Source organism: Bos indicus, chromosome 11 (assembly GCF_029378745.1).
Source record: "Bos indicus isolate NIAB-ARS_2022 breed Sahiwal x Tharparkar chromosome 11, NIAB-ARS_B.indTharparkar_mat_pri_1.0, whole genome shotgun sequence".
Lineage (NCBI taxonomy): Eukaryota > Metazoa > Chordata > Mammalia > Artiodactyla > Bovidae > Bos > Bos indicus.
In genome coordinates, this window is record NC_091770.1 from 18,773,707 (window position 1) to 18,786,190 (window position 12,484).

The 12,484-nt window shown below is 40.8% G+C and overlaps 1 protein-coding gene across 4 annotated transcripts in view; it reads left to right on the plus strand.

The window, feature by feature from the left end:
- Positions 1 to 12,484, plus strand: part of CRIM1 (cysteine rich transmembrane BMP regulator 1) — a 209,324-nt gene that overhangs the window by 33,993 nt on the left and 162,847 nt on the right. For 3 of the 4 annotated variants that reach the window (XM_070798502.1, XM_070798501.1, XM_070798500.1), the window contains exon 2: positions 7,371 to 7,544. The exons of the other annotated variant lie outside the window; for it this stretch is intronic. In XM_070798502.1, the coding sequence (XP_070654603.1) occupies positions 7,371 to 7,544 (174 nt within the window). The remainder of the gene's footprint in view (positions 1 to 7,370; positions 7,545 to 12,484) is intronic. 4 annotated transcript variants of the gene reach the window in all.

Here is a 12,484-nt window from a genome sequence, read left to right on the forward strand (position 1 = left end):
AATACCACATAATGGGGTGCAGTTGTATCTGCGTTTGGTAAACTGCGGCACCCTAAGCTCTTATGAGGTGGGAAAGGTAAGGCTCTGAGTCTGGGGATGCTTTGTGCCCTCAGGAAGTTGGAGATTTCAGATGAACACACAGTACTTTGTCCAATATGTGCAGTCATACCTGAAACATTTTTTTCCATGTTAGTGGAATTTCAGACTCCAGCAAGCAGATGGAAAGATATTTTGAAGAGTAGAGAAGTGGAATCTAGGTCCAGTTAGGCCAGGGTTGCCATGGCTGGTTCCTGAGCATAGAGCGGATATAACCCCCGAGGCAGGCCACAGTCCATGGGGTCACAACAGAGTTGGACACAACTTAGCAACTAAACGACGACTGCTGCTTCCCAGATCTGCGGCTGATGAGTCTTCGTACATCTTCCAAGATTCCTCCTCTTTCACATCCTTTTCCCCTCCCCTACCCTGAGGATCACAGCTCCTTTCTCACTAGCCTTTGCACTTAGAATCTGTTGTATCAACTGTGGGAAGAAGGAATTTCAGGCATCATCAAGAATGTTGGAAAGTAGTCCATGAAGCAGAAACACCAAGTCCAGAATAAGACTGAGGGTGGCTCTTGGACGCACAGGTGTTTTAAGTGTTTCTGACTTGGCACCTCATGTACACTCTTAAATTTTTTTTTTGTAAAATCATTCATTAGACTATAGAGAGCTGTTGGGGACAATAGGGATGGCAGGTCATGCAAAACCTGTGGAACTGCATACACAGAGGACAAATATAAACAATAAAAATCCAAATAAAGATCCAGACTCAATTAAGCCACCCTTTACATTTGCATCTGGGCTCTAGCAGCCCATCTCTGCAGCCTCGCACACTCCTGAGTTCATGCTGCTTCCTCCAGGGGGTGGGGCCTTGCAGACACTGGTTTCATCAGAATTAAAGATCCAGGGGTAGTTTCTTCATCATGATTTTTAAACACAGAGGAGAATATCTCTAGCTTTTTCATTCACAACCTCCCCAGACAGTTGAATGTAGTGAAAAGTTCAGCCACTGGAGCAGCCATTTCTTGCATTAGAGGAAGGAATTTAAATGAGATTATAAGATATTTTCTTAACATATTCATTAACTGCAGACTTTTCCTTTTATTGTGAGAGAACTTGCTCTTAATCTTTTTATAGCATTAATGTAGCATTAAAATCACACATGAACAGCCCACCTTCTACTTTATACTGACATCATTTTGTTCCAAATTATATATTAAGTAAAGTTACATTAGTGAAATGTGTTTTTATGATTCAGCAGTAGCTTTTAGGCCACTCCAGTACTCTTGCCTGGAAAACCCCATGGATGGAGGAGCCTGGTAGGCTGCAGTCCATGGGTTCGCGAAGAGTCAGACACATCTGAGCGACTTCACTTTCACTTTTCACTTTCATGCATTGGAGAAGGAAATGGCAACCCACTCCAGTGTTCTTGCCTGGAGAATCCCGGGGACTGGGGAGCCTGGTGGGCTGCTGTCTCTGGGGTCGCACAGAGTCGGACTCGACTGAAGTGACTTAGCAGCAGCAGTAGCTTTTAGGAGAAGAAGTAACCAGTGTCCTTTTGTTCTTAAACCTGACTCCTGTGCTGTCTTGGCCTAAGTGTACCAGTGAGGCATGCTGCTTTTTAGAACAGCAGTTCACAAAGTGTGGGCCACAGACCCCTGGGGGAACCCCAAGAGACCTTTTCAAGTAGTGCATGAGGTCAGAGTTATTTTCACAGTAATACTAACATTATTTGCTTTTATTCTGTGTGTCAACATTTGCACTGGTTCTACAAAAGCAATGCTGGTAAAACTGCTGACATCTTAGCCTGAGCAGAGGCTGTGACCCCAAACTGTGTTAGTCAGTTACTACCATTCAGTTGCAGTAAACTAATACTAATAACCAAGTAAAAAAATCAGTTTCCATTAACAATGCCTGTTATTGAAGTAGTACATGTTATTAACTTTATTAAGTCTCTTTTAAAAAACACTTTTATTTTTAAATTATTTTTGATTGCACTGGGTCTTTGTTGCTGTGAGGGGGCTTTCTCTAGTTGGAGTGAGTGGCGGCTACCCCCTAGCTGTGACGCATGGACTTCTCATTGTGTGGCTTGTCTTGTTGCAGAGCACAGGCTCCAGACTCGCGGGCTCAGTAGTCGCGGCACACAGGCTTAGTTGCCCCCTGGCACATGGAGTCCTCCCAGATCAGGGATCGAACCTGTGTCCCCTGCGTTGGCAGGCAGATTCCTAATCACTGGACCACAAGGGAAGTCCTAATTTTCCTAAATTTCAATCATTGGTTACATATCTTATGAATATTCTGTGGAATGAAATGGAAAGTACACATGAAATAATGCTGCCTACTGAAATCCCACAGTTGTCTCGAGGAAAAGCATCACATTGTCTTATAAACATCCCAGTTGGAGATGTCAGATTAGCCATAGTTATAATTGACTGTTCACTACAGTACTCAAATATTTAGTTATACTTGAACATGCATGTATTTTAATTCATACATGAAATTATAAAATTTCTCTCATTTTATATTTAGAAAAAATAGCATTTGGATTTGGTGTCTTGCGGAAGTTACAGTCTTAAAAATACATTTGCAGAGGTATGTCAGATATCTTGACCTCTCGGTCTCAAAGACTACTTTTTGTCATATGGAGAACACCAGAGAAAAACTACTTGATATAAATGAAGGGCAGTATTCCTGTTATTTAGTTCAGTTTAGTCGCTCAATTGTGTCCGACTCTTTGTGACCCCATGGACTGCAGCATGCCAGGCTTTCCTGTCCATCACCAACTCCCAGAACTTGCTCAAACTCATGTCCATCACATCAGTGGTGCCATCCAACCATCTCATCCTTTGTCATGCCCTTCTCCTTCTACCTTTAATCTTTCCCAGAATCAGAATGTTTTCCAATGAATCAACTCTTCACATCAGGTAGCCAAAGAATTGTATCTTCAGCTTGAGCATCAGTCCTTCCAATGAATATTCAGGACTGATTTCCTTTAGGATTGACTGCTTGGATCTCCTTGCAGTCCAAGGGACTCTCAAGAGTCTTCTCCAACACCACAGTTCAAAAGCATCAATTCTTCCATGCTCGGCTTTCTTTACGGTCCAACTCTCACATCCATACATGATTGCTGGAAAAACCATAGCTTTGACTATATGAACCTTTGTCAGCAAAGTAATGTCTCTGTTTTTTAATATGCTGTCCAGGTTTGTCATAGCTATTCCTGTTATTAACTCCTTTTTCCCCCCCTCCCTTCTAACCCTTAACTAGTCCAAGGAAAAATGAAAAACTGAATCAGAATCAGAACCTTGATCCTTGTGCTGTATACATGGATTTACTTAAGAAAAGAAATTTTAAAACATCAAATTTGCCAAGTGCTGTCAGCAGCACTGTTGGGCTCAGATTTGATTTCTGTATAATCAAACCTCACTCAGTTTTTGCTTTTCAGTCCCTGTTGGTTGGCTGATAAATTATTTTAAAGTATAATGTTCTGTAATAGAAAACCACAAAAGCATTTGTCTCAAGAGCATGTTATACTTGATCCTATGAAGCAGCGGTTGCTAAGGAAACTATTTGCCAAGAAGAAAAACAACGTATTGATTAAGATGGGGGCATAGAATTGAAAGGGTTTCCTCTCAAGAAAGAAAACAAAAGCATATGACACTTTTGGCTTTAGAGTCAGATGCCTCCTGACTGGACACAGTGGCCGTGACATTTCCTGCGGGGGTGGCCAGGCTTACCTGTGCTCCATTAGGTGCAGCCTGTCATTTCTGCCAAGAGGCTTCTGCTGAGAAGAGTAAGGAGCTGGGGTGGGTATTAAGGGAAGTTGCCTTTTAATTCTGACTCCACTCTCAGGGAAAATGGTCTTCCTGTGGGGAGGCAGAGAAAAACATCTGGCAGTGAAAACAAATTGGCCCTGAGATGGACTCCTTGGAAGTGCCCTTGATGCCAGCCAGGTAATAAGGCTGAAGTCTAGAGCTGATCTGGAAAAGAGATAATGACAGATGATGCCTAAAGGTACCAAAGGATGTCTGAAAATTTTTTCAAAATGCCTGCCTCATTAACACTTTACTAATAAGCTTTTTGAATAAGATTTTTATTGTGTAAACAAGTTCATTATAATGAAACAGTTTTCCTTGGTATATATCTATACATTTTTTTACAAGACATTTTCTGTGTGTTTTTTTTTAAAGCATAGACAACAGTATTAACCATATCAGTGACATGAGAAATATGGTTATTGAATGTTTTACTACATCAGGGGTTAAGGATGTTCAGAGTTGGATAAGACCTGGCTCTTGTGCATGAGGACTGTATGTCTAATGGGGAAGTTTGACTTATATGAAGCCATTACTAGAAAGGATAAGAGGTGTGCACAGGTATTTATAGGAACATGGAGGATAGAGCAGCTCAGAGCTGGAGAAGTCTTCTCAAAGAAGTGACATTTGCCTTGGGTGTTTTTTTTGTTTGTTTGTTTTTTTAATTTTTAAAAAATTTTTATTGGAGTACAGTTGCTTTATAATGTGTTAATTTCTGCTGTACAGCAAAGTGAATCAGCTATGCATATCCCCACTTTTTTGGATTTCCTTCCCATTTGGGTCACCACAGAGCATTGAGTAGAGGTACCTGTGCTGCACAGTAGATTTTCATTAGTTGTCTGTTTTACGCATTGTAGTGTATATAGGTCAATGCAGTTTCCCAGCTCATCCCACCCCTTGACCTGGGTCTTGGAATGAATAGGAGTTATCAAGAGGAAGGGGAGAAGGAGGTGTTTTAGGCAGATGAGACTCTGTGAGCAAAGGCATGGGAGCGTTCCTTGAGGGTTTGTGGTGAGAATCTGTACTTACTGGAGCATTAGGTTGTGTGAGAGATTGGTGCACGGTGAGTCTGTACAAGTAGGTACAGGCTGTATCATAATCGTATCTACAATAAGAAATTTGGACTTTGTCTTGTTGGTGAGAGACAGCCAATGAGCAAGTTCGTCTTTTGAGGAAGGTGATTCTGCTGACAGAGTGAGTTAACGGGGTAATGCAAGGAGACAGATGAGAGGATGCTGCAGGATGAAGAGTGATGTGTCAGGGAACTCCAGTTACAATGGAGGGAAGGGATGTTTATTGTGAGGGAAAAATCCGCATCAGAATCCCATCAACACATTGGTGATACAGTAACTATACATATTTAAAATGACAGTGATAAAAATTTCTTCTTGGAATGAGATAGGAAAGAGGAGAAATACAGTTTTCCAGTGGTTTGAATGTTACTTGAGTTTCTTATTAGCTTTTACATTCCTAGGGTTGAACTAACTTTGAATTCCAAATTTGAATGTTCAGTCAAACAGTTTCTTCATGGTAAATTTCACAGAACTGGATTAGGCTCGTGGTACTAATAACATGTCAGCAATTAAATATAGAGATAAGAAATTATCTACTTGAGCCATTTCATCATGTATTATAACTGAAGACAAAATTATCACCTATTCATTTACCTTGTGGAATTGTTTCAGTGTATTTTTCTGGTTTTCCATCTTGAAGATAGGAATGTCCCTTTGTGTACATGTTATGTACCTGTTATTTCTAAAGGCCAAAGCCAGACTAAATAGGAAAGCAGATCTTCAAACGGATAACTTTTGTTTTTGTTTAAACTTCTAAAATCATTCTATTGAGAGTTGAAGGTTTGATCAAATCAGAGAGCCTGATCTTCTGAAATCAAAACACAGATTTTCTGTTCTCCCTTTTCAAAGAATCACCCTGAAGCCCTTTGTTTTGTAAATGATATCCTTCTAAAGACACCTTGACAAGAAAATTATTTATTTCAGTGAGGGAAAACAGTCTTTTCCTGACTTAGTAAGTCAACAGTGTCACCAGAAGGAAAAGTTAGCCTTATAAAAATCATACCCATTTGTTTGCACTGTCTTCTGCAATAACATATTCTTAAGATGGCTTTGTACCTGCCTTACTTTGAGCAACAGGTTTAAGTACCTTAAATTCAAGCACTTTAAAAATATTCTCTCAAGATATGGTTATCAGAAACATGTTTACTATTTAATAGTCAGTACCCAGTTAAGGTGTGATAAAGTATCCATTAAAGATAATGTTAAGAGAGGGGGACACTCATATAACATACCGGAGACTCCGAGAAATAGTCTGGTTTCCTAAAGAGGTGTTTCAATTACGAGGAATTCAGTTAAGGACTGAGTCTGCCTGTGGTTCTGTCATGTTTGTCTCATTTTTCTGAACTGGGTCCCTGAAAGTTGGTTTTAAAATCTATTTTAGGGTCTTCCCTGGTGGCTTAGCTGCTGAAGAATCCGCCTGCAATGTGGGAGACCTGGGTTTGATCCCTGGATTGAAGATCCTCTAAAGAAGGGAAAGGCTACCCACTCCAGTGTTCTGGCCTGGAGAATTCCATGGATTGTGTAGTCCATGGGGTCGCAAAGACTCAGACACAACTGAGTGACTTTCACACTGGTGGCTTAGTTGGTAAAGGTTCTGCCTGCAGTGCGAGAGACCTGGCTTCAGTCCCTGGGTTGGGAAGATCCCCTGGAGAAGGAAATGGCAACCCACTCCAGTATTCTTGTCTGGGGAATCCCATGGACAGTCCACGGGGTCACAAAGAGTTGGACACGACTGAGTGACTAATACTTTCACTTTATTTCTTACAGTCAACTCCATTCCTTGACCCGGACATTGATTTGGTCTCAGCTTCAGAATTGGACGGCTTCAGCCTCTCACTAGGCTGTAGCCCTTAGTTTTGTTTGTTGTTTTTCCTGACCTTGGTTGTCGGCAGTGATGGGCCTTAGCATCTGAACTGAAGTGCATTCATTGGAGGGTGGTGTCTGTTTATATTTAATAGCACTGCCTTGATGTATGAAGTTTCAGAAGTATTTTAAACCTGAAACTAGTCTCTATCAGATGCGGTAAAAAAATAAAAAATAAAAAAAAACTGGAGTTTTTTGGAATAATTTTGTAGATTGACAGATGCAGCTCCTATAGTTTTATTGAACATGGGAAAATCTTGGAATCTTTGTTTAAAATGAAAAACTTTAAAGGAATCTCAATTGTTACTGTAATAACACATTAGAGGAGTAGTAGTTTTTGATTAGAAATGTTTGTAGATATAGCTAACTAATGTTGATGCGACTGGCTATATTTCAGTCTTCTCGTTTATTAGGAGGTTGGGTTTCATTCATTTGTAAAATTGGAGCCAGACTGCCTTTCCTGAATTGAGGTTCAACATTGGATGTTAATCTTGACAACTTCACACATTTTTGCTTGCAGACAGGCCTTTGAATGAAGCTAACAAGCAAACATTATGTGGTTGTTAATTGTTTTCCAGATGAGAACTGGGATGATGACCAACTGCTTGGTTTTGAACCATGCAATGAAAACCTTGTCTCTGGCTGCAATCTAATCAATGGGAAATGTGAGTGTGACACCATTCGAACCTGTAACAATCCCTTCGAATTTCCAAGGAAGGATATGTGCCTTTCAGCTTTAAAGAGGATTGAAGGTGAGTATTCATTTTCGGTCGCAAGCCTTAGCATCACGTAACTCTGAGCAGTGATGGTATTTGAGCTGGAAAAGGCAAAGACGAGCTTACAGAGATGGGTAGTAGCTTTGATCTCAAACAAAATTCCGAAAGTTGACCAGGTGTGGATGTGATGGTGTATACATGCATGTGTGTCTGCGCATATGTGTGTGTTTCTGAAAAGCCATGGGATGGTGATGCTGGGGCAGTACAGGCAAAGTAGTTTGCGCCTGCCTGTCTAGGTCACCTCTGCATAATGGATGATATTACACGAGGCGTTTGAGATCAGCATCTGTTGTCACCATGTCCATTCTGCTTGATTTACCGTAGGGTGGTGCTCCAGGAGGAGAGTGCCGATTAGAAATGCAGTCTTGCAAGAACTTGCAGTTTAGAGGAGGTGGGAGCCTTGTGCAGTGACTGTTAGAGGCTGAAGTGGGCTTTATCATGGGGCAAAACCACGTGGGTGTGGACAGGTCATTGGGTGCTTTCCTTCTGGAATGAAGTCAGAAATCACATTAAAATAACAAGAAAATTATACTAACGTGGCCTATAACTTTTGTACATTCATGCATAAAACCTAGATGAGGGATGGAGGACTTGAAGGTATGATTCATGACTGCAGTAATCAGGAGTGACATAGCCAGAGCTGGGTGCCATGACTCGTTGCTGGAATTCACAGAGGATGAGGCCTGGGCTTCGGACTCAGCCGTGCCCCTGGGCAGCAGTGAACTCTCTCAGAGCCCCAGGTTCCACTCGGCGGGGAAAGAGGGCTGAATGAGACATTCTCGTGTTTGTTTGTTTGTTTTCTGTCATTCTTTTTGTTGGTGTTTAGTTGATTTGCAGCGTTGTGTTAGTTTCTGCTGTACAGCAAAGTGAATCAGTTATACATATGCATACAGCCGCTCTTTTAGATTCGCTTCCCACGTAGTTCATTCGAGTATTGAATAGAGTGGCCCATGCTATACAGTGGGTTCTTCTTATCTGTTTTATATACAGTAGTGTATATATGTCAATCCCACTCTCCCAGTTTATCACCCCCTTTTCCCCTCTTGGTAACCATGAGTTTTCTGCATCTGTGACTCTATTTCTGTTTTGTCAATAAGTTCATTTGTAACCATTTTTTTAAATTTCACATGTAAGTAATATATGATATTTGTCTTTCTCTGACTTCAATCAGTATGACAGTCTCTTGGTTTACCCACGTTACTGCAAAATATACTTTATATCTCTATGATGATAGAGAAGCTGGTAGTACAGTTTGGAATACTGAGGATTTTTCAAGTTCAAAATCAAGCTCATAAAAGCAGTAGAGCAGGACTGAAGTTTTTGAATTGTATTGTTTCGAAGACATATTAAATGGTTGTAAAGAGTAAGAAGTGTATATGAATGTGAAAGTCACTCATTCGTGTCCGACTCTTTGCGACCCCATGGACTGCAGCCTGCCCGGCTCCTCTCTCCATGAAATTCTCTAGGCCAGAATACTGGAGTGGGTAGCCATTCTCTTCTCTGAGAGATCTTCCCAACCTAGGGATCGAACCCAGGTCTCCTGCATTGCAGGGGAATTCTTTACCGTCTGAGTCACCAGGGAAGCCCAAGAATACTGGAGTGAGTAGCCTATCCCTTCTCCAGTGGATCTTCCTAAACCAGGAATTGAACCGGGGTCCCTGCATTGCAGGTGGACTCTTTAGCAGCTGAGCTACCAGGGAAGCCCATTAAGAAATGTATAGTAGCCTCAAAAATAGCATTTCTGTTTGTATTTTCCAGTGCTGCTGGATCATTAAAATAATAGAGTAGAAAACAAAAGAAATAAAGTTTTAGAACCTCAGGAATCTTAGATAACATTTAGTTTAGTCCTTCAGTTTGAAAATTGAAAACTTGAGCTCTACACAGTGGATGACTGACAGGCCCGTAAAGTCTTTTTTGAACCATATCATGCCATTGACAACAGTTAACCAAGCTCGTTCGTCTTGTCTCGAGGCTCTTTGCTCACCCCTGTCCTCACCTCTATTGCCTGCTTTTCAGTATTTTTGCCAACTAGTGTATAAATCTTCAGGGACATAGATGAAACGGTCAAATATCTATTTAATTCATTTAATTATTCATGCATATTTTAAGTCACATCATATAGCAGTTTAGAGGATTACTTTTTGCTCTTCTTATATTTTACTGAACTGTTTTAGTCACATCTCAAGTGCATTTCCGTCACTGTCATTGTCTGTTGGAGCTGTTTTCTGTGTCATTTAACACCTGTTTCTGAGCACACCTTCCTCATTGCCATTTAAATTGTTGGAGATACAGCTGATTTGGAATCCAGGTTATCACAAGTTTTGTTCCAAACAGGGTGTCTTTGCACATAGAACTAGGACAGTTGCATGTTTAATTAGTGAGGTGTGTGTTTATGATCTTTACAATGTGGCGATTCACTGCGTTGATTTTTAAAGTGTTTCTGAAAAGGCTGTTTACGAGATCTACCACTTCCAATTTTGAGATTATTCCCTCAGGAATAATTACTGTGGCTGATTAAATTTCTTTATGCTCGTGCCCCCCCCCCTTTTTTTTAACAGATTCTGTCTGGCCTCTGTATAAAAAATCCAAAAGTAGGATTGGCAGAGGTCATTTAAGGTTAATGTATCTTCCACAAATTGTGTGTGCATGCTCAGTTGCTCAGTCGTGTTCAACTCTTTGCGACCCCGTGGACTGTAGCCCTCCAAGTTCCTCTGTCCCTGGAATTTTCCAGGCAGGAGTACTGGAGTGGGTTGCCATTTCCTACTCCAGGGGATTTCGTGGGGCTTTTTTGTTTTTTGTTTTTGTTTTGTTTTAATTTTTATTGGAGTGTAGTTGATAATGTTGTGTTAGCTTCAGGTGTTCAACAAAGTGAATCAGTTATACATGTACGTATATATATGTATATGTATACATATCTTTCTTTTGAAATCCTTTTCCCTGATAGTCCATTATAGAGCATTGAGCAGAGTTCCCTATGCTATACAGCACATTCTTATTACTTATCTATTTTATGTATGGTAAGCATATATGTCAGTCCCAGTTCCCATCCCCTGATCATCATAAATTTGTTTTCTGTATCCAGATACTCTACTTCTGTTTTGTAAGTAAGCTCATTTTTACCCTTTTTTAGATTCCATATATAAGTGGTATTATATGATATTTGTCTTTCTGTGTTGAGTCTTCACTCAGTTTGACAATCTCAAAAATGAAATTATTTTCTTTTTATTGCTGAGTAATATTTTGTTGTGTATGTGTACCACATATTCTTTGTCCATTCCTCTGTTGATAGACATTTAGGTTGCTGCCATGTCCTGGCTATTGGAAAGTAGTACTGCAGTGAACATTGGGATGCATATATCTTTTCAAATTATTGAATTATGGCTTTCTTCAGGTATATGGCCAGAAGTGGAAGTGCTCAGTTATATGGTAGTTCTGTTCTCAGTTTTTTAAAGAACCTCCATACTGTTCTCCATGGTTTCCCAGGTGCCTCAGTAGTAAAGAATCCACCTGCCAGTCTTTGAGGAAAACATAGGCAGAACATTCGATGACATAAATCAAAGCAAGTTCCTCTATGACCCACCTCCTAGAGTAATGGAAATAAAATCAAAAGTAAACAAGTGGGACCTGATTAAACTGAAAAGCTTTTGCACAGCAAAGGAAACTATCAGTTCAGTCGCTCAGTTGTGTCCGACTCATTGCGACCCCATGAATCTCGGCACGCCAAGCCTCCCTGTCCATCACCAACTCCCGGAGTTCACTCAAACTCAGGTGCATCAAGTCAGTGATGCCATCCAGCCATCTCATCCTCTGTCATCCCCTTCTCCTCCTGCCCCCAATCCCTCCCAGCATCAGGGTCTTTTCCAATGAGTCAGCTCTTCGCATGAGGTGGCCAAAGTATCGGAGTTTCAGCTTCAGCATCAGTCCTTCCAATGAACACCCAGGACTGGTCTCCTTTAGGATGGACTGGTTGGATCTCCTTGCAGTCCAAGGGGGTCTCAAGAGTCTTCTCCAACACCACAGTTCAAGAGCATCAATTCTTCGGCGCTCAGCCTTCTTCACAGTCCAACTCTCACATCCATACATGACCACAGGAAAAACCATAGCCTTGACTAGACAGACCTTTGTTGGCAAAGTAATGTCTCTGCTTTTGAATATGCTATCTAGGTTGGTCATAACTTTCCTTCCAAGGAGTAAGCGTCTTTTAATTTCATGGCTGCAATCACCATCTGCAGTGATTTTGGAGCCCCCAGAAATAAAGTCTGACACTGTTTCCACTGTTTTCCCATCTATTTGCCATGAAGTGATGGGACCAGATGTCATGATCTTAGTTTTCTGAATGTTGAGCTTTAAGCCAACTTTTTCACTCTCCTCTTTCTTTCAAGCAAGGTGAAAAGACAACCCTCAGAATGGGAGAAAATAATAGCAAATGAAACAACTGACAAAGGATTAATTTCCAAAATATACAAGCAGCTTATATAACTCAATGCCAGAAAAACAAACAACCTAATCAAAAAGTGGTAAAAGGACCTAAACAGACATTTCTCCATAGAAGACCTACAGATAGCTAACAAACACATGAAGAGATGATCAACATCGCTCATTATTAGAGAAATGCAAGTCAAAACCACCATGAGATATCACCTCACACTGGTCAGAGTGGCCATCATCAAAAAGTCTACAAACAATAAATGCTGGAGAGGATGTGGAAGAAAGGGAACACTCTTGCACTGTTGGTGGGGATGCAAATTGACACAGTCGCTATGGAAGATGGTATGGAGATTCCTCAAAAAACTAGGAATAAAACCACCATATGACCCAGCAATCCCACTCCTAGGCATATACCCTGAGGAAACCAAGGTTGAAAAAGACACATGTATCCAATTGTTCATTGCATCACTACTTACAACAGCTAGAAC